The sequence below is a fragment of the Lotus japonicus genome, chromosome 1 (genome assembly GCF_012489685.1).
Source record: "Lotus japonicus ecotype B-129 chromosome 1, LjGifu_v1.2".
NCBI classification, from domain to species: domain Eukaryota; kingdom Viridiplantae; phylum Streptophyta; class Magnoliopsida; order Fabales; family Fabaceae; genus Lotus; species Lotus japonicus.
In genome coordinates this window covers 58,442,654-58,465,530 of record NC_080041.1, presented here as the reverse complement: position 1 = coordinate 58,465,530, position 22,877 = coordinate 58,442,654, and the positions used below count along the sequence as shown (strand labels likewise).

At 38.8% G+C, this 22,877-nt stretch overlaps 2 protein-coding genes across 2 annotated transcripts; one reads left to right on the top strand and one right to left on the bottom strand.

Moving 5' to 3' along the window:
* Window positions 1-3,751: 3,751 nt before the first annotated feature.
* LOC130739952 (uncharacterized) lies at window positions 3,752-6,899 on the bottom strand. The gene is made up of 10 exons (XM_057592430.1): window positions 6,884-6,899; window positions 6,377-6,540; window positions 6,027-6,294; window positions 5,796-5,892; window positions 5,568-5,685; window positions 5,285-5,460; window positions 5,052-5,187; window positions 4,818-4,972; window positions 4,317-4,720; window positions 3,752-4,193 (listed from the first exon to the last, which is right to left on the bottom strand). The coding sequence occupies exons 1-9, from the start codon at window positions 6,897-6,899 to the stop codon at window positions 4,531-4,533; spliced, it is 1,320 nt and encodes a 439-aa protein (XP_057448413.1). The 3' UTR covers window positions 3,752-4,193; window positions 4,317-4,530.
* A 404-nt stretch (window positions 6,900-7,303) lies between these two features.
* LOC130732909 (uncharacterized) lies at window positions 7,304-10,406 on the top strand. Its single transcript, XM_057584921.1, has 2 exons — window positions 7,304-7,579; window positions 10,107-10,406. The coding sequence occupies exons 1-2, from the start codon at window positions 7,390-7,392 to the stop codon at window positions 10,157-10,159; spliced, it is 243 nt and encodes an 80-aa protein (XP_057440904.1). The 5' UTR covers window positions 7,304-7,389; the 3' UTR covers window positions 10,160-10,406.
* Window positions 10,407-22,877: the final 12,471 nt, after the last annotated feature.

The window sequence follows — 22,877 nt, the reverse complement described above, 5'->3', positions numbered from 1 at the left end:
TTTAGGGGCACACCAATTATCCTATTTCAGAGGCAACCCTGTTTGGACCAAGCAGATACACATAAGGGTGAAACTGACTCTCCAACCGAGGGTTATTTCGATTCTTAAAATTCAAACCCAAACCTTTATAAACATTGTTATAAACAAGCATATTACATAATTGTTTAGATTAATCACTATAATCTTTTGTCTTAAGATTAGATTTAAATATATACTCTTGTAACAAAAACAAATCAAATATAAAAGAATATTATATTCTTAAAATAATTTCCTTAATCTTATGAAACAAAAATAATATATTCCCAATCTAGATAAGCATTCATACGTGCACTAACATACACAATCTAAATTGTGACCAAATACCTAATCAAATCAATTGTTGAAATATTATTTAACTTTCCACTAATTCATGCCTAATTTCAAAGCAATTTTAAAAATAATCAACCAGATTGGGTATCAAAAAGTAAGTGTAGATTTCAAAATAAGTTGGTTTCAGTTAGGCATTAGATAATAAAATAATATCAACATGGCTAAATAAACTACTTATAAAACCAGCAAATTCAACACAAGGATAACACACTCATACAACTGAATAGAATTGTGAACACAACTCTAACTTGAGTAGTTCTCCCACAAAATTCAATTTCTGACCATAACACTAAAGAAAACTAAGTTGTCCACGTAACACTGGAAAAGCTTGTTCACCAACTACTAATACTAACCCAAAATAACACATTGGAGTTAAACCAATAAGTCCAGACCAACTACATTCTCAAAATTCATCAACGCTATCCAAAAAACAACCACACACATAACATGATAAAGGACTAACATGTGAAAACATGAACACTGAAACTATTTGGCTGAGGGAGTCTCCAAACTTGCATTCTGTTTGCTGCAATAGAACCAGTTCTGTTGAACTCATCCCTGAGGAAATCGCACCAGTCTCCACCTATCTCACCCACCATCTCAGGCTTGACAGAGTCCTCTGCCACAGAATTACAAATAGGATGCCAAACAATCTGCCACTGCGTCCATGTACCATTTGGAAGGCACACCTTAATTTCAGATGGAAGCTTAGGAAAAGCACTTTGCTGAACACATCCTGGAATGATCTACAATAAACAACATCAAGTAAGGAACATAGCAAATTTATAACAAGCACAATGAAAATAATAACACAAATAAACCCCACCAGAGCTCTCTTCCCAGTCATGTGGGCAAGACTAATATCAGGCAACCAAACCAGCTTATGAAATTGAAGCTTGCTGACCACATTATCACACTCATCCTCTGTCACTAAATCAACAATATTTTTATCTTCACTGCTATGAAGGGATGAATGGTTTCCATCCAGAGAATTTCCTGGCTCCTCAACTTGTTGTTTAATCCTGTACTCAATCTCTCTCAAATGGCCATCAAAAATTTTTATGTCAAACCTAGATTCTCTACGGTAGGAAAATCGAATCCACACAATTGATTCCAATTGATGGACAACACGCAATTCTGAAATACCATCAGAAAATCTAGCCTTGTTGAATTGGTACTCAAACTTAACATTGAAAGTATTACCAACAGGATCTCGTAACTCCACAAAATCATCAAGTCCTGGCCCAAAATGATCATCAAATCGCCTTGGAACATGAATATGTACCTAATTAATGAACAAAAAAATTACATCAAACTATATTAATTTCCAACCAAATCATATCTCTAATATGTTAGATGGACCATGTAACAAATCAACATTACCATTCCCACACGCAGTGGTTTGACAAAGATCCTCTTATTGGAATGAGGAAATCTCAGCGAAAAAGGATGCATTATTACTGCACATCAGGAAGACAGTTTTAATAATATAGATTAATAATGAAAACAAAGGAAGAACTTGTTTATACAACACATAAGGAAGTCATGTAGCACCTTTTCTCTACTATAAACAACAGATACAATCATATGAAGCCAAAAAATATTAATTCTCCGAATCTACTATTTCACAAGCTAACAATTCATTGTCCAAAGTAGAGATCAAAACTAATCATACATGCAAAAACACATAGAACATTGTGATTTGGCTCTAAATCTGGAAAGGGAAAAACTTTCATCATTATGAATCTACAACACCCAAAAAATTAAAGATAATTATAAAATAGTAGGATGTTGATCCAGAATTTTCAATCCATCATAAGTTTTTTTTCACTTACTTTTCACTGACTTGGATACAAAATACTGTAAATTACAGAAGTAGCAGATCCAAACATTCCAGATTAAGGTGATGATTCAACAGATTACTGATAAAACAAATATAACATATATCTGCATGCAAGGTTAAAAAGAAAAAAAGGAACTTCCAGATACCAAAGCTGACATCCCCATTCACACATGCAACAAAAACTACAAAACCAGAACACATCCTTCAAATAAAGTATACAAACGAAACAAAAATTAACCAAATATTTATGAAACGGCCATGCAAATAGGCATTACAAAGGCATTCACATACATATATACAAAGGTAGAAACTTTTATGGATCACAGATAACACATGATGGGGAGAGGGGCCAGATTTGATAAAAGCAGTAAATTTCCTAACCCTTACTCTTGAACTGAAGATGGAAGACAGATAGCCACTTTGAGGGAGAAAAGCACAGACACCAGTAAAAGAGAAGTGATTCAAGTTAACAAAATAAAGGAAGAAGAGTTTAAATAGGAGAAACCAACAAAAAGACGAGAGAGAAAAAGAAGAGGTAACGTTGAATGTGTAAAACGGATTTCAGAATTTTAACAGTTCTCAGGTCTTATAATGAAGTTTAATTTCATGTGTCATTGAAATTTAGGATGTGATAAAGAATAATAAGTATTTTTTACTTAAATTAATAACCGAATTTCCAATTCCAAGACTTTTCTTTTTCCAATTTCCACAATAAAAAAAGACATTTATTATTATCATATAACACTAAAAAAACAAATAATTAGGATTTTAAAAAGTGCATGATTAATATATCTACCACACCTAACATTCAAATATAAATAAGGATTCTCAATTGGATCCAATTAAAGCTAATGAATTAAATTTTACCGTAACTTATATAAACAATTATACTAAAATAATAATTGATGCAATTAAGTTTTAAACTTCTAATGTTATTATAATTCTGGATCATAATTATAGATAAGGATGCATTTGGTTTTCCTAGGTAGATAGCATTAAAGAAGGAAAATCGTTAGCATGCTCCTAAGGACCTTTTGTCTCCTTTGTTCATTTTCCTATTATCCTTTACTGCTGGTTAACTGTGGGCCCTTTCTTTGTCATCTTATATGTACTCTAATACTTCCTTCAATATTAAGAACCTGATTGAAAGTTGTTTTCAAAAGCATTTAATGTGATGGTAATTTCCAACAAAAAAGTCTTCAAATTCACTTGATTTTATGATAATAAAATATTCAGGCTAAGATCTAGTGGATAGCCTACAACAAATAAAGAGAAACAAATGTAACAACTTGGAAACAAATTAACAACTTCCTAATACCTTTACTATTTTGAAATATAAACAACTACTTCTGTGAACACAAGCCCTAATTATTACCGGTATGGTTAGACCTATTTGGAAGATAAAATGAACAATAATTTCATATCATGCCAGTGCACATGTATTAATGTAAACAACTTAACAAATAAACAAAAGAGTCTGAAACTCATAACTTAACAAAATGTACATCACAAGTTATCATAAAAGTGCAAGGGATACAACATAAAGAGACTTGGAAATTGGAAATTAACAACAACATACTACATAACATCAAAATATAAATACTACTTATTGTTGCCCTAAAGTTGGAAAACATCCAAATACTTCTCAGATCACAGTCAAAGTGCATGTGGTGGGTTCACCACAATAACCCAACAATGCACAAATGATTAGCCAAAAGTCTGAGAAGCTCCAATTAAAACCAAGGCAACTAACTAAACTTCACATTCACAGCTTTTCCACTTTCGTTCCCCTCAGACGCATTTTTTTGGAAGGCTTGCTAGAACTTGCTTCCAATCCACTACCACTTCCAACTGATGAATATACAGCAGACCCATCACCAGGTAAGATGTCATCCAAAGAAATAACATTGGGGCCAAGCTGTGTTATAGTGTCAGAATTTTCAGGAGTTAAGTTTGATCCTTCAACATCACTTGATTGAACCTAGTAATTCAATAAATGATCCATGGTTAAAAACTTCATATACATATACATATAGTACTATCATTTTAAGAACAAATTGATAAAACAAACACATAAATTTTTTTATAGGAATAAGAAACACACATTGTTTGCAGTTTGAACATTCTCATTGTCATTAAAAGCTTCCACTAAAGTCTCATCAGCACATATACTCTTCACCTTGTAAGAATGATCATACTTTGAACCATGGTCAGCTAACTTTTCAACAATGAAAATCAGCTTTGTACCTATCAGACCATAAATTTCAGCAGGATATTCCCCATCTCCCATAACACCCTGCAAATCAGAATTGATAGCCTTAGTCCTTGGCTAAAGTAATTTTGGGTATACTTAAATGGTAGAAAATCAAAAAAATAATAGCTTTACTGGCCTTGGAGCTAACAACTAATTCTTTGCAAGTCTTGTTAATCAGATTTTGACAATCAGCATCAAACAACACAAATGTAGCAAGGTCTTCACCATCAGAAACCTCAAATTTCACCCTGAATCTAAGATCACAAATAAAAACTTCTAAAATTAACAATTGAAATTGTGAAAATCCACTACAGTAAGGAAAAAACCAAAACAGGACAATTTGATCAATACCTTGGGGTAACTTCAAATACATGGACACAGCAAGCAGAGCAAAAATATAGTCCATCCTCAGCTGTAACAGACCTATGGCAATGGCAAGAAGTATACCACCACTTCTCTCCATCAGTTAAGCCAACAATCTCTGCCATCACTGTGAACCTACCTTCCTGTAAAAAAATTAAAGTTTAAAAAATGTGATAGGTCTAAGTTCAAGGTGCATGTGCAGATTTAAACATGAAATATAACCTCTCCAGTACTGTGCAGTTCACCAATACTCTTCCTAGGGAAGAGAGAAACAGAGTCTTGATCAGTTGGAAGCCGACGAAACCCATCATCAATTTGTCCAATAGGAAGGTCAACATCAATATCATGCAATGCCAACCTTCAAAACAAAAATAAAGTTACGTTCAAATCATTCAAATAACACAAGTTTGGGATTGAAACAATTAACAAAAAAATAAATTTATGCAGCAAACTACCCATCACGAAATGAATTAGCCTCAGGCACATCAGGATTCCACATAAGTTTGGTAGCATTCATAACATTTTGTAGAACAACATCTCCTGCACCAAAACACACAACATAAGAACATCTCAAAAATGCTTGCCAAATTATAAAAGTAGGCACTGCCACATAAACCATTTGAATTTTAAACTAAAAACAAATTACAACATCTCTACAACTTCTCAATTTAAAAAAAAAAGATACAATACAGTTTCCACAAAATTTATACATAATGCAAAAAGAGAATAAATAATTACCCTTAAACGGACCTTAGCAAACTGAATAATTGCTACAGGCATACCATGACCTCCAACAGCTGCAAACTGCCTAACAATATCCACATATCGCCCAAAGAATGAACAATGGACTTTCCCCCTTATAGCAAAAAAATTAACTTTCAGTTACAAAAAATACCACAATTATGCAAATAATTACATTTAACCATTACAAATTTCGACCAATGAAAAATATTACATATTACATACCTATCATCAGTGAGCTCCAACACAATAATCTTATTAACATTACCACCCTTCACATATTGCTTTTCAGTAGATATAGCAGTAACCAACCCAATCATATCTGTCACCCAAATTATTCCATATTATGAGTACATATGGGCCAACATGTGCAAAATTTCAATTTTTCTTGCCAAATTATAAAAAGAATATCAACACTAAACAAAATAGAAGAAGGCTACAGATAAAATATCTCACCAACCAAAACATCTGATTCACCAAGGGTAGCAGAGATTTCTTCAGAGTTCTTGAAGTAGAAAGAGTTCAATGGTATGATATCAGATTGGTCACGTTCCACCTTTGTCCTACCATTAAACACAATCTTGAACTCATGTGGGGATGCACGATAAGCTCCATCATTTTCAACAACATTGAAGTATACTATTTTGTAAACTTGGCCCTCAACAATCAGCCTCTTGAATTTCTGGATCATGCCTTTACGTATGACCGCTTCAATCCTCATACCCTGCAAACCACACATTAAATTAAACAACTACTAAAGTTAATAACAATGTTAAATACTACTAACAACTTCAGGATGAACTTACATCAGAATCAACCAAGACCAAATTCATAGCATATGGTTTTGATGGTTGAGAAACTGGAGACATCTCCCATACACGAATAACCCTTACTTTAATCCTCCATGTATCCCTTCCACCACAAAGAGATTTCAATGGACTGTTAATGCCAGCAGTATGAGACATTGGAACTGTTATTACAGTAAGATGCAAATAAAAGAAGAACAAACAAAACACAAACAACAACTTATAACTCAAGTTGAAATAACCAAAGCAAGAGGAGCCTATTTATAGACAACAAAAGATCACAAATTGATGGAGCTCATTTCATCAGACTTTCATTGCTCGTTTTCAGAAACATCCCATTTGAACTGACAACACATACCAATCAAATTGATATATGGCAGAGGAAATCCATAAATTGACCCTAAATTTCAGTTTAAAACCCATAAAATTTGCCAACAAGTACATTTGCTGAGGCAAGAATACTGGGACAACAACGTTTGCTGAGGGAATAAATATGGAGCACATTACCTGCGTCAATCGTCATAGATATGGAAGCTTTTGTCACCCATTACATCAAATCGGAAAACCAGGGCCATAATCCTCCACGATTTGAGTGACATAGGAGAAAAATAGGAGAAAATGAGGAAAACCATTGAATAATGAATTAAAGTACCAATCGTGATTCACTGCTGACGGAAAGAGGTTGAAATTATGGAGAATTTTGAGGGTGAGAAGCGAAATTGCCGTGTGATTTGAGTTTTGTATCAAACGGTTGTATCTAATATATGTTACTTAGGTCAAACATTGTTGAAAAAACTGCCGTCTGTTTTGTTAAATTGGAGTTTTGTTTCAAATCTATCATACTGGATACATGGAGCCCACCTTGGAACCCAATTTAACAAAACTGGCCCAATTCTCATTACACCAAAAAAAAAAAACTGCAATTTGAAATGAACAGGAAAAACAGTACTCTTAGTAACACGGAAATAATATGTAGGAGATATAGGAACAAGTGAACAACATAGAAGCAGAGCATGGCGAATCAATTGGGAAATCTAGTGGAATCGATTAAGTCAAAGGTGAGGTCCCTGAAGAACAAGAAGAAGAAGCAGCCAAGCAAGCCTTACATCAAGATTGACAAGAGTGCCAGCGTTAAGGTCGAGATTCGCAGCAAAAAAGCTCGCAAGCTCATTGAAAAAACATTGAAAGCTGCTGATAATCCCGGCAAGACCACCCTCTCTTAATTAATTCAAAACCTAATGTTCTGTTTCTCTTTTTATTTCTTAACAATCATCCATGTCATTTTCTATACTTTAATTTACTTGATCTGTTCCGATCTCAGTCAACCAATATGTACATACTAGTTGTTTCTAGATCACAATTCAAATAATATGAATCTACATATGTAGCTATGCCTTATAGATTGGTTGTTAAATCTTATTTGTGTGCCTTTTGATTTTGATTATTTACACATGGTTTGATTATTAGATTGGTATTCGTATTTTTGTGTGTAAATATTCAATTTGGTGGCCGGTGGTTGGAGATGGTTTCTCTTCCCTGCAGTTCAAAATTGATTCCTGGGACAGCCGTCTGAAATTATTGTTTTTACTGAGGAATATTCATTTTTTTTAAGTTATCATCATGTAAGATAATTGATTCTCATATCCAGATGCGTTTAAATTTAAATTTTAAAGTCATCCTTCTTCACCTTTCCTTCTCGGTTTCATACTTCTGACCATCAATCTTTATGTCCTCCATTGCTGACCAGATACAGACCAATTAGAAATTTTTAATTAATCTTTTTTATTTATCTAAATTCCTAGAAATACACTATGGATATCACAGCGAAAAGAATACAGCCTTTGTCAAAAACGAGATTCTCGTGAGGTTAAATGCAAGGGGAAGCCTACAGTTATCAAAGTGGACTGTGAAAAGGCATACATTAGTTAGCTCGAGTTTTTCTGTTTTATATGATGAAAAGGCTAAGTTTTTGTGAAAAATAGACGGTGTGGATCTGAGGGTGTCTAAATTCTGCTACTGTATTAGTCCTTATAAATGGAAGCCCATGTGAAAAATTCAGGATGGAGAAAGGTCTTAAACGAAGGCATTCTTTAGCTCCGTTTTCTATTTTTAATTTTAGCGACTTATTCAGTAAGGCTGTAGCTTTGAAGAAGTTTGCAGGATACCGCGTGGGTGAAAGGGAAGGGGTACAAGTCTCAATATTGCAGTTTGCAAATGACTCAATATTCATATGGGAGGCAACACAAAATACTGTGGTGTTATAGATCTTAAGATGCTTTGAACTAGCATCTGGCCTAAAAGTAAACTTCTTCAAGAGTAAACTAGCTAGAACCTCTTTGGAAGATAGACTACTCCACGGTTTTGCTTCTCTCCTCTACTGCATAATTATGAAATTACTCTTCACATATTTAGGCATTCTCATTGGGGAAACCCAAGAAAGATGTTTTTTTGGGAACCTATAGTAAGTAAACTTGGGATTAAGTTGTCATCTTGGAGAGTGAAAGCCCTCTCATTTGGTGGGATAATATGCTTGATCAAGAGTGTCTTAACATCTCTTCCTCTATTTTATTTATCTTTCTTTAAAGTTCCATATGAGGTGGTTAAATGTTGCAAGAGTATAATGAGGAATTTGTTTTCGGAGGAAGGTGGATGTGGAAAATAAAATTCCTTGTATCAATGGGGGAAATGGGGTAGGCCAAAAGAGGAAGGTGGGCTGAGAATAATGAGAATAATGAAGGTCATTCAACAAAGCACTTTTACACAACTGGAGGGAGGTGGAGGCTACTAAGTGAAAAAGACAGCTTTGTGGAGTAGGGTTCTAAGAGATATAGACAAAATGAACCTAATAACGCATCTATCTGGTGGAAGAATTTACGCAAATCTTGCTTTCGAGATGAAGGCGTAGTGAGAACATTGGGAGAAAGGGATAAATTTCATTTTTAGTCTTAGAATGGGGTTGAAACAAGGAGCATTGCGGACGTGCAAAATAAAATTCCTTGTATGAAAAGGGAAAATGAATATCGTTCAACAAAGCACTTTTAGGCAAGTGGAGGATACTGAATGAAAAGGACAGCATCCCTCTGGGGGAGTATTTACGCAAATCTTGCTTTGGAGATGAATGCGTAGAGAGGACGTTGGGGGAAAGGGATAAAATATGTTTTTGGTATGAGAACAAGCTAGGACAAAGAGCATTATAGAAGAAAATTAAAAGATTTTGTAACCTGCCTCTGCAATAGAATCGTAGTGTGAAGGATATGGGAAAGGGGAGAATGGTGTATGGAAATGGATGCTTTTGTGGAGAAGGAAATAGTGGGAATTAATATGCTGCAATCTTTGATGCAAAAATTTTCATTTTTGAACATTGTTTTTCATAGCAAGGATGGTTGGGTTTGGACAACCACTGAAGACGGTAAATACACAATAAAAACAGCTTACTATTCGCTTCAGGAGTCGTAGAGGCAAAACTGCTCTCATTTTCAAATATGTTTGGGCTTTGAAAATTCCAATGAATGGGCGGTTTCGTATGGATGATTATGATGGAAAAGTTGCCACCGAGGTTGAATCTGAGTTGTAGACAGAAACACTTCGCATGTTTTGATCTATGGAGGAGGAAACATCTTTCCATATTTTATTCTCTTAATTTTATACTTGGCGAATCTGGTCCGAGTGCTATAATTGGTTAGGCTTTTATGTTGCACAAGCAATTGACCTTCTGATGCACTTTATGCAGGTAGCAATGGAATGGAAAAGAAAAATCTGAAACAAGCTTTGTGGACAACCTAAGCAGCAAGTTTTTAAAAAATAGTACTTTCGAGGGGGAGAAAATATAGATCCTACAATTAAGATCTTGGAATTGGCTTAAAGCCAAGTTGCAAGGTTTTAATTTTTCTTTCTTTGAATGGATGATGAATCCATCTTATTATGATATATGTATTTTGTATTTGGTTAGGCACCCCTTATACCTTTAAATGAACATGTTTGACTAATAAGCCAAGTTACTGATGTGTAAAACGAAATTTCTTGTATTAAATGGGAAATGGTGTGTAGGCCAGAGGAGGAAGGTGAGTTGGAAATAATGAAAGATCGTCCAAAAAGGAACTTTTAGGAAAGTGGAGGTAGAGGTTACCGAGTGAAAAAGACAGCTTGTGGAGTAGGGTGCTTGGAGATATGGGCAAAACGTACCTAATAACGCATCCATCCGGTGGAAGAATTTAAGAAAGGGGAAGGGATAAAACTGTTTTTTGGTATGAGAACTAGCTAGGACAAGAAGCATTAAGGAAGGAATTTAACAGGCTTTTTAACTTGTATCTGCAGCAGAATTGTAGTGTGAATAATATGAGAGAGTGGGAGATTGGTGTATGAAATGGAAGCTTTTTTGGAGAAGAGAATTTTGGGAGAGGGAAAAAACATGCTTAAGTCTTTGATGCAGATAATTACAATTTTCAACACTGTTATTGGTAGGAATGATGGGTGGGTTGGGACAGCCTCTCAAGATAGTAATTACATAGTGAAAACAACTTACTATTATCTCCAAGGAGTCGTATAGGCATAAACCGCTCCCCTTTTCATATCTATTTGTGCTGTGAAAATTTCATCGAGGGTTGGTGCTTTCGTACTGACGATTATGCTGGAAAGGTTATCACAAAGGCTGAATCTGAGTCGTAGACAGAAACACTTTGCTTGTTTTGCTATATTGAGGAGGAAAAATCTTTCCATTATTTATTTTTATTTTTATGTTGTGCGAATCTTGTCTGAGTGTTATAACTGGTTAGGCTTTTTATATTGCACTACCAGTGAACCCTCAGATGCACTTTATGTAGGTTGCAATGGAAGGCAAACGCAAAAGCCAGAAATAAGCTTTGTGGACAATCTGAGCCGCAATATTTTGGTCCTTATGGCTAATGACACTTTCGAGGGGGAGAAAATTATAGATTTTATTCAATTTAGATATTGGAATTTCCTTAATGCCAAGTTGCAGGGTTTTAATTGTTCTTTCTTTGAATGCATGATGAATCCATATTATTGTTTGAGACTATTGTGATATATGTAAATCGTATTGGGTTTTGTACCCTTTAGACCTTTAAAAGAATTTGTTTGACTAATAAAATTGCTTGTATTCAAGGGTACCCTAGTGTTTACGGTGATATTTGGTAAACAAACATTCTTCAAATTCGACTGGAAAAAGTTTAAGATTAAGGGCTTCTTTTGGGAAAACGTCTTGCCAAAGTGTTGTGTGTGGAACGTGATTTTCGACAAACAAATATCAAGGGTTGAGTTTGTAACTTAAAACAAATACTCAAGAGTACTGGAAACTGAATTTCATTAAACAAGGGCAAAATACACAAAGAAAGTCGAAAAACTGAAAATTACATCAAGTAAAGAAAATCGACAGAAAGTTAAATGAACGAAACAACAAGTCTGAAAGCATTAAATGCAGGAATGGTAAATGGCTGGTTCTGCAACATACTCATTCATGATCACGTTAGACTCCTAGAGTCTCTTTGATGCAGACATATGAGCTTTTTAGTGAGTTTTTGGAGTTGAGTTGGGAACCCCTTCTTCTAAATGATCTTCTACTATTTATAGCACTTCATTGCCTCACATGTCCTTGACGGTTTTCTTTTCTGCTGGATGAGTTAGTGGGCTTGGTGATCCACGATCTCTTACTTGCTCACGAAGCTTCTTGCATCGTGGGGGAGGGGTGTACCTCAACCGCTTGCTTGCATCGTGGGTGGCCATCGTGGGTGAAGGCACACACTTTCAACCGTTTCTGTTGCAGCGTGGGTACATGCACGTGCTAGTAACTGCCCGGTTTTCACGTAACTGCTTCGAGCATCATGTTTGTCGAATTCTGCCATCAACTTAACTTACATTTTTCTGGCTCCTCCGGAACCAAATTTCGACAAGCTTGTGTCGACAAACCTTAAGCCAAATTTTGGGTTAACAGATGCCCCCAAAAAATGTTGGTTTTCGACTACCATACTTGGAGAAACCAAGCATTTTTTGAGCTTGACAATTTCCATTATTTTAAATTCAGAAACTCAATCGTTTAGCGATCTCGGCCACTCGTTTCTTGGTCCAATCAACGGCTCTGAAGTTCTGACTGCTACATCCAGGTTTCGCCCTTTTTGCACTAGGGCCATGATTACACTTTCTGCACAAAACGTGGGTGATGGAAATTTATTATTAAAATAACCGTTAGACCTCAAGTCTGCTTCTTCTTCAGGTTATAAATACCCCATTAATGTTTCTTCCAAGCTTTTACATTTCCCAGAACTCAGAACTTTTCTTGGAATTTCCCAGCAACTTCTGCGTTTCTACCTTACAATTACTTCCGGCATCCTTCATGGCTTCCAACCCTGTCAGCGACGTGCCATTAGCCTCTGAGCTCAAGCTAGATGAGTCTAAACGTGTGCCCATTCCGGAGCCACCAAATGAAGCAGAGAAGAGGGCTATCTGAAAATCCCAGGTACTTATCCCTTTCACTGTTAATGGTACTTTTCGCGCCATGTTAGGACCTTTGAAAGAGGTAAAAAAGGGTAAACCTGATAGTCTTCCTAAAGGGCATGAATCTTTCCATCCTAGTACTCGAGGTGACGAACTTATTTTAGCTTTTTGACCTTCCTACCATATGCCCTTTCTTCCTGATCCTCGAAGATCCTTTCGCTCTGCCCCTCCTAGTCCTCATGCCAACAATGGAGCCTATCTCAAATGGCTCAATAGGGTTGAATCCGCAAGCGGGGAACAATGGAAAAAGGTAGTGATTTTAGACTTGATTCAATTGTCGAGGTCCCCTATCTTGTATAACCCGGCAATGTTACTTAGCTCGTTTTACTTTTGGGAGAGGGCCACCAATTGCTTTCATGTCCCTTTTGGCATGATCACTCCTACCCTTCTGGACGTGGCTGCCATAACTGGTCTGTGGCCAATAGGTGATGACTATCATTCCATTCTTGTGCCTACCAACCCAATTTTCATCCCAACTGCCAACATGGCTTTTAGTACCTTCGTCAAGAAACACGGTGCGTCTAGCGGCGATGTGTCTGATGCTGAGCATGTCGCTTTTCTCTTGTATTGGCTTTCTGCCTATGTGTTCTGCACCAAATCCTTGAGGATCCCCGCCAAGCTTCTGTCTCTTGCCAATCTGCTTCATGAAGGTCGACAAATCTCCATGGCTAGGCTTGTTCTAGGCGTGCCAATTTGTTTACGGTGATATTTGGTAAACAAATATTCTCCAAATTCAACTGGAAAAAGTTTAAGATTAAGGGGTTCTTTTGGGAAAACGTCTTGCCAAAGTGTTGTGTGTGGAACGTGATTTTCGACAAACAAGTATCAAGGGTTGAGTTTGTAACTTAAAACAAATATTCAAGAGTACAGGAAACTGAATTTCATTAAACAAGGGCAAAATACACAAAGAAAGTCGAAAAACTGAAAATTACATCAAGTAAAGAAAATCGACAGAAAGTTAAATGAACGGAACAACAAGTCTGAAAGCATTAAATGCATGAATGATAAATGGCTGGTTCTGCAACATACTCCTTCATGATCACGTTAGGCTCCTGGAGTCTCTTTGATGCGGACATATAGGCTTTTTAGTGAGTTTTTGGAGTTGAGTTGGGAACCCCTTCTTCTGAATGATCTTCTACTATTTATAGCACTTCATTGCCTCACATGTCCTTGACGGTTTTCTTTTCTGCTGGATGAGTTAGTGGACTTGGTGATCCACGATCTCTTACTTGCTCACGAAGCTTCTTGCATCGTGGGGGAGGGGTGTACCTCAACCGCTTGCCTGCATCGTGGGTGGCCATCGTGGGTGAAGGCACACGTTTTCAACCGTTTATGTTGCAACGTTGCAACGTGGGTACATGCACGTGCTAGTAACTGCCCGGTTTTCACGTAACTGCTTCGAGCATCATGTTTGTCGAATTCTACCATCAACTTACTTACATTTTTCTGGCTCGTCCGGAATCAAATTTCGACAAGCTTGTGTCGACAAACCTTAAGCCAAATTTTGGGTTAACACCTAGAAAATAAATTTGCTTGTATTAAATAGAGAAATGTGTGTTGGGAATAATGAAGATCGTTAAACAAAGCAACTTTAGGCTAGTGGAGGTGAAGTTTACTCAATGAAAATGACAGCTTGTGGAGTAAGGTTCTAAGAGATATGTGCAAAATTTACCTAATAACACATCCACTTGTGGCTTCCAAAATGAATGCCTAGAGAAGACGTTGGTGGAAAGGGATGTAACTCATTTTTTGTCTGAGAACTAACAAGGACAAGGAGCATTAATGGAGGAATTTAACAAACTTTATAACCTCTTTGCAGCATAAGTTTAGTGTGAAGGATATGGGAGAGTCGGAGAATGGTGTACGGAAATGGAAGCTTTTGTGGAAAAGAGAATTATTTCGGGAGTGGGAAAGAACATGCTACAGTTTTTTATGCAGAAAATTGCAATTTTCAACCCGGTTTTGGTAGGATGGATGGGTGGGCTTGGACATCCTCTCAAGACGGTAAACACAGTGAAAACAACTTAATCTTTGCTTCAAGGGAGTCCTAGAGGAAGAAATTGCTCCCCCTTTCAGATCATTTGAGCTTTGAAAAATCAATCCAATGTTTGGATCTCGTAGGGATGATTATGATGGAAAGGTTGTTGTAACACCCTGAATTTTAGGGCGTTATTCTTTTGCCCAAATGCGGAAATTAAATATGCCAAATCATTTATATTTGTTAAACATAGGATTTTTTTTAAACTTAAACTTAAAGCTTCTTGGAACATAATAACATAAATGATAAGGTACAAATGCACTCCATGTATAAATAGTTAATGCACATAAGTACATATTATGAAAAGGGAACACATAGTTTAAAAGAACATGTGCCCCACGGGCTCAAAAAGGAGAGTACGCCACAGGAGAAAGACTTTGTACGCAGCGCACTACCCATTATCTCTTGCAGGAGAATCAACAGCGAAGCACAATACCGCACTCAACCCAAAGTAAGCCCGAAACAAAACATAAGAAAAGAAAAACTCTATGATAGTACCCACAACTAAACCCAAACACACAGAGCTACTGAGACGACTCCTCCTCTAGGTCCCCCTAGGAGTGGTGATCGCCTCCTTCACCGCAAGAGTTGAAGAAACAACCTCATCAGAGGCCGGAGTACAACTTGAGGTGGTATCTGAACTCTTTGCTAAGGGTATCGCCTCAAGGTCAATCAATGCCATCCAGGATGGTGTATTCCAAAGTAAATCCCTCAATTGTCTCCCGTGTGAAAAAGATACGTCACGGTTGTTGTATCATGTCTCCTCCACCCGTCCTACATAAGTCAGACACCGGGACTAACAACAGATTTCCCATGCGCCCCTCAAATCTACGTCAAGAATACGGAACTCAATGGTCCGCCAGGGACACTAGGGAATCAACACATGCAAACTTAAGGCATGCTTGGTTTAGAAAAGAAAGTGAGAATAGAGAACATGTGAAGAGACAATATGAGAAGAAAGAAAGTGACGGTAATCTCTCTTCTCGTTTGGTTGAATATAAACTAATAGAAAATATTACTTTATGTATAAAACATATTTTTTACCTTCAATATGAAAAATAGTTAAAAATAGCTTTTATATAATATATTAAATGTACTTATAATATTAATTTTAATATTTAATATATATTTTATAATTAATCTATTTGATTGTAATTTTAATAACAAGGGCAGGTGGAGTTTCGTAAAGTAGCAACGAATCTCTCAATATCAACATTATTATGATTCATGACTTGGAATAACTTAAGTGTCTATGTCAAGGCTACAAGGTGTGAATTCCTTTCTTTCAACGATCCAGTCTGTTGAGCTTTAATTGCTTCAATCATTGCTTGCGTCTGGGCCTTCTTCTTCATCATCTTCTTCTTTTTAAGAGCTTCATGCACCCTCTGTAGCTTCACCAACCTCTCCTATACTCAAGGGTAATATGTGAACCTGAAGCCTGAGACGATTGAGGCTGGTGACTCATTTGTAAGGGAGTGAACACTCTCACCTTGTATGTAACGTGCAACCATGTTTTGACGCCATATATCTAATCCATTTTCTTTCCCCCACTCGTGTCAATCCGTATTCGAGTCTTGATGGAGGAGTCAATCTTTGTTGACCCTTATCCTTTGAGCATTAAGAGATCTTCTCATGATCTCTCTCCTCAAACTAAGAATGAAAAAATAAAAATAATGCTAAAACCTTAACATACATATTACAAGTTACTTAATGAATGTTGATACGTGCTTGTATATGGAGGGAAGACCTAGGATGAGGTTTTTCATTGAGAGCTTGTTGTAGTCATCATTTAAGCCTTTACTTCTCTATAAAGCTTGCCTAGCTAGTATGTCCCTATTTTTTGTATGTTCTTCCTTTTGTGTTTGTATATTGGCCTAAATATGACTTAGTACTTTTGTTCGTACTTTGAGTTGTGCTTGTATTTGAGCCTATATAAGTTAGTTTATAAATTTATATTGGACCTACTTAGTGATTGAGATTAGGTTAAGGGTTTTTATGACCAACCCATTAGATTTTGGACCAATATAGTGGTCCAAATAGAGGTTTAGGAGTTTTGAGCCAAATTGGACCTAACCAAACTCCATACATAAGGGTATTTTTCATTAGGGAATGAGTCTCCACTACAAATTAAGCCTCCTTTTTTTTTCACTACTTTTAGTCCTTTTGAAATTCACATATTTTGTGAGGTTTGAGAGCTTAGTTTCTCCTCCATGGTTTTCTCTTGAGAAAACCTATTTGAGAATTATCAAGTGTTCTAGATCACTTATTGAAATAAACAAAGATATCACAATAAGGGGGTTGAATTTTATTTCACAAATCTTTTCGCATACTTATTAGTTTTTACGATTTAACTAACTATAGCAAGTGCTGAAGAAAGAATAAACTGAAAGAAGATTCTGAAAGCTTGCATAGCCTAATAAGGTTCAACACCAAAGTGCATCATCTAGAATTTTAGCAGCAGATTAAAATGTCTTCAAGTTAAAATCAAACTTTTATAACAAGTTTTTCTTTCCCTTTAAGTTTAGTATATACAGAATACCAAATACAAAAGGAAAGATGATAAACACACACGATTTATATTTATTCACTCAAACCCTAGGCTACTTCTCGTCCCCTTACTCCTTTAGGATATTTCCACTAAATTCGCAAAGTTATAAGTATGTGACTCCTCCTCTACTTGACCTATCATCTCCAAGAAAACAATGAGTATTTCTTTGAATAGCTTCTCCCAGCTATCGCCTTATCAACAAAAGGGTGTAGATACAAACTTTTATAAGTTTTAAAACCAACTCAAGTTTCCAACTCAATAAATGAGAATTCTGACAGAGATTCCTAAAAGAATATGAAAAAAAAAAGCTTAGGAATACACTTTGCAAGAAATGAAAGAATGAGAGGTCAGATTGTTGAAAGAATGTAAAATTAATGTGTTCGCAAATTCGTGTCTTAATATGGTCACTCAGACACTTTGCTTAGGAATACACTTTGCTTCTATGTCTTCGTCATCCTTTATATAGTCACTCAGACACTTCTAGCCGTTTGAATCTTCTATTCTTCTCAAAATACGAACCTTGGAGGGAAAATGCCATTTGCATTAAATGCAAAAGTCTTGTCTTCTAGCAGATTGTACGAAAAGTTGAGGTGATTCGTCGTAACAATGTATGATTTGACAGCTGGAGACGAAGATGTCATTTCCTTGCAAATTTTCCAACGAATACAAAGTTACCGGTATTTGTCTTCCATCTTGACGAGGACTTAATCTTAAGCATGTTGACTATTAGTGTAATTTTAAGTGTTCCATCATGAACATTGAGATGAGGTATAGTACCTAAGGTGCAAGGAACGTGATGTGAGATTCCTCGAGAGAATGAGAGCGAAACCACTTTAGAGAGGGAAAGTAACTGAATTTTAATCTTGTTATTTCTCCAATGAGCCAAGAGTCCCTTACAATTGGTATCCCTCCCCTATTTATAGTTGCGGGAGTTGGGCTTAGCGCCTCTAAATCATTCTAATGGGCTAGTTGGGCCTCTGGGATGAAGGCCCAAGTCCCTGGTCCGCTCCTCGCCTTAGACCAGCGCTTCTGGGCGAGGGACCCTAGGGTCTCGCCCAGTCCACAAGTCCACAAGACACCGAGCTCGAAGCATGAGAGCTAAGTGTGTCTTTAAACAAAAGAGACAAGGCGACGGATGCGAGAAACTATCTAATGCCAAACATAAGGTACGGAAATAATGAGCAATTGCCAACATGGCTTGGTAATTTAAAGCTTAAAAATCTAAAATTTTGAACGCCTCGTCACGCTCCCTTGACGGCTTGAGTCCACAAGCAAGCTTGTGGCGATGATGCTTGATTTGCTTGCCCCGTCGCGGCCACGCACGTGTACTAAATCTTGAGATCTTGATTCGCTCAGGGCCTTCGACACGTGGCAGCTTAGGTCTGCAAAATCTCAACTGTTCCCCCGAAACGTCCCCTCGAATCGTCAAAAAACCTGTCAGTTTTGGATACTGGGCCAACTATCTTTATCCGTTTGCAATTTCCACTTGCTGAGTCATTTCCACTTCCCGAAAATCCGCAACTGCAATCATTTCTCCCGTTGTTATGGGGCACGATCTTCCACATTTACTCCACATTTTTCCAACAACTACCCTCAACGTCCCTTCACATGTTTCCCTCAATCATTATCTTTTGCTTATAAAATTTTGAACGCCTCGTCACGCTCCCTTGACGGCTTGAGTCCACAAGCAAGCTTGTGGCGATGATGCTTGATTTGCTTGCCCCGTCGCGGCCACGCACGTGTACTAAATCTTGAGATCTTGATTCGCTCAGGGCCTTCGACACGTGGCAGCTTAGGTCTGCAAAATCTCAACTGTTCCCCCGAAACGTCCCCTCGAATCGTCAAAAAACCTGTCAGTTTTGGATACTGGGCCAACTATCTTTATCCGTTTGCAATTTCCACTTGCTGAGTCATTTCCACTTCCCGAAAATCCGCAACTGCAATCATTTCTCCCGTTGTTATGGGGCACGATCTTCCACATTTACTCCACATTTTTCCAACAACTACCCTCAACGTCCCTTCACATGTTTCCCTCAATCATTATCTTTTGCTTATAAAGACGATGTTCCCTTTATCCCTTAACCTTTTCACGACACGCGAATCTCCCTCTGCAAACCACTGTTTTACTTTCATAGCTTCCCACGCGCCGCCCTTCCTTCCGGCGGACCTCCACAACGTTAAAGTGACCCTTAAAGTGACCCTTACTTCTTAAACCCCTTTTCGTAATGACACCGAAGCGCCGCTTGAAGAAAAGGACATTTTTGCCTTCCGAACGAGAACCTGGGAATCCTTGCCGGCCCCCGCTGTTAGGGCTCTGCCCGCCGGGACGATGCCCAACCAACCATCTAGCTTGGATCGGTGGTCATCCATTTGCGAAATTTCTTCAGAATCCAGTGGGTTTTGCCATGAGAAACCTCTTGACAACCTTATGTATTACGGCGTGTGCACAGCCGCCGAGCGCCCTTGACTCCGTCCCCAAGACAACCACGTGGGTGTTCCACACTTCTTCTATGCGTATGGATACATGTTCACTAGTTTGGGAATTAGGTTTCTCTTTTCCCCCTTCATCTGCTCCGTGCTTCATAGCATCAATGTCGCTCCCAGCCAACTTCACCCCAATAGTTGGGCTTTCCTGCGATGCTTTGAAATCCTCTGCGACGTGATTCAGCAAGAGCCCGAACCCTCCCACTTCTTCTATTTCTATCGCGTGTCCTCCCATCCGTCGCCACCACGTAACTGGGTTTCGCTGGAAGCTAGACCCGGACGTCAGCGCTTCAACCATTTTTGGTCCAACATTACCGTCGATTTGGCTCAGAAGTTCTTCAGGGTCGTGGTGTCCCATGAGTATCCTGAGGTTTTTACCCATAGGGACTGCACCGCCCGATTCCCCCTCCACTGGACCCAAGAGGTGCTCCAAGTAATTGACCCACCTGAAGATTCCTTAACCCCTGAGGACAAAGCTGTCATCAGCTTCTTGGCTAGACTCCCGGTTTTAGACTGCACTCGCGTAATCGGTAAATCCTTTCTCTTTATTTACTCCGTCCTCCCCGCTTTCTGCTAGCTTACCCTCGTCGCTCTTTGCTTCAGGAAAAATACGCCAAGCCAGTGAGGGCCTTCTGACCGCCTTTGAGAAGAAAGGGAACATCTCGTTCCCCCCCCCCCCGAATTAACTTGAAGGGTGACAAAACGTCCTTGTCAAAAGTAAGTGGGAAAAGGCCTCTCGGCGAGGAGGCCCCTCGCCCTTCCCCAAAGAGACCGCACTCAACGACAGCTGCATCGTCCTCTGGCGGGGAAAGAACTCCTGTTATCTCCGTTGCTTTTTATGAGTCTGAGGAGACTCCCAAGTCGAACCAGCCCAGCGAGCCTTCACAGATGGCTCCAGTTTCTTCGCCTCACGCCCGGGGCGGTTCCGTCGACAAGCCTTCCCCCGGTGCGAAAGTTACCCTACCACCTCCTGGTCAAAACTTAATGCCATCTGCTAGTGCTCCATCGCCCAGTCATAGCCCCGCCTTGCCTCAGGGCTCTGCAGATCGAGAGCCTCCATATTCTCTGTCCCTGACGTCAGCGCAAATTGCGAGAATGGATGAAGTGGTCAAGCAGCAAGGCTTGGTCAGGGCTTCAGAAAGCGCATTGGCGACGGCGCTCCACGCTTTTCATCATTATAAGCTGTCCGCCCAGGATGCCGAGGTGTTGCGATCAGAGGTGGCGCGCCGCCGCGCCCTCAACGCAGTATTTGTTGAGGAGCGTAAGGCGCTCCTCGCCCAACTTAATGCCAAAGAAACCTCGTTTTCCAAAGATTTGGCCGAGCAAACTAGCCGTGCTGAGGTTAGCCTGGAATTTCGAGACAGGAGAATTTCTGATTTGGAGAAGGCCCTTGCGAAGCTTCAGCAGGAGGTTCAGGAGGAATCCGAAGCAAAAGTGGATCTGGTGACCTCTAAGGATCAAGCCCTTTCTTCAATGGAGACTGAACTCGAACACCTTCGTGCTGAACTGCCGAAGAAGAATGAAGCTTTATCCACGATGAAGACTCAAGCTCAGCTCGACGCGAAGGCCTTAGAGGAAAGAATGAGGTCAGACGCCGCTGCCTCTGCCGTTTTTTAGCGCGGCCGTGGCTTTTTCCTCGCCAAAGCTCAAGTCCAGCACCTCTATCCCCAGATCGATCTTCACCAATGGGAGCATTCAAGAAGGTTACTCTCACTGGGTTGGTTGGTATCGACGATCCCCCAGGCTTTGTCGCTGAGCGTTTCCTGAATGAAGAAGATGTAGAGGGAAACGAAAAATGTTAGCAGTTTTTAGGTCGATCTTGTAACCACGATCTATTTTCTTGTTTATCTTTTAATGTAAATTCCAGGTTCCGTTTATGTACTGTCTTGCTAAATTTCATTCAGAACTTTTTTTTTCTTAAGCCTTTCTTCTCTGCCGACGCCGTTCCTGCCACGAGCTTTGGGCATTTGCACCGCATAGTCCTAGGTCGTGAACCATACGAGTTGTCCTTCCTATAGAGTCCTAGCCCTTGCACCTTAAACGCCTCTTCCCCAGATTCCAACAGAGGGTTACCATTGACCACCGGCGAGGAATACTTATGACTTTATTGCGAGTTGCATCATTTTCCAAGGAAAACTCCTCGAGAAACTGCTTTGGCAATAACTCCTGGAGACTGAACTTAGTGTATAAATGGTCGTTAACTCATAACAGTCTTCACATCTCATCTGTTTCCTAATTCAAACATCACAATGGCATCATTCAAAAGTTGTATTAGCGAGCTGAGGAAGAAAGCTTTTGATGAGGACCTCTATATCAACGTTTGGCATCCATAAGATCCTAGCGTCTACCAACTGACCAATCGGTTGCTGGGCATGGGTTTAAGCCCCGAGATGGACAACAAACTCAGAGGGTTCCTCGCATTTGTGGAGGTGCTCCAGGATTTGTTCCAGCGGGAACTGGACAATTATGCCGATATTCGAGCGGTGGAGGCTTCACTGAAGGCCGCGGTGGAGAGTCCTGAGAGGCAGGAGGTTCGTCAGAGTTTGGTCCAGTTGGAGTACAAGCAGCACTGCCTAGAGCTTGAGAAAATAGAGTTTCGTCGTCAATGTAGGATTATGAGAAAAAAATTCTCCGTTTTAAGATGTAATAAGAATGATATGAATAAAAGAGTTTTTTTTTTTTATAAATGCCTCTAGATGTATGTTGATATGAATGCAGGAGCAGGTAAATAATGAATGAAAAAAATGAAAACGGGTGAATAAATAAATGGGCAGGGCGAGTGGGTCGCCTGGGCTTGATCGCCCTAATTGGGCGAGGTGATCGGGCCGCCGTTATTACGGGCGGTGTCGCCATGAATTCCGCCTTTCGTTTCCTCGTCGTGTAGCACGTGTTTTCAGTGCTTAAAGCTTTGAGAGTGTGCCATG

Excerpts from the sequence above, each read along its gene's own strand:
- LOC130739952 (XM_057592430.1), bottom strand. Across the intron at positions 5,893-6,026 it reads TGAATCAGATGTTTTGGTTG|ATATGATTGGGTTGGTTACT; the intron begins GTGAGATATTTT and ends TTTGGGTGACAG. Across the intron at positions 4,973-5,051 it reads AACTGCACAGTACTGGAGAG|GAAGGTAGGTTCACAGTGAT; the intron begins GTTATATTTCAT and ends ATTTTTTTACAG.
- LOC130732909 (XM_057584921.1), top strand. The coding sequence starts at position 7,390 with ATGGCGAATCAATTGGGAAATCTAGTGGAATCGATTAAGTCAAAGGTG. Across the intron at positions 7,580-10,106 it reads GAAAGCTGCTGATAATCCCG|GTAGCAATGGAATGGAAAAG; the intron begins GCAAGACCACCC and ends CACTTTATGCAG.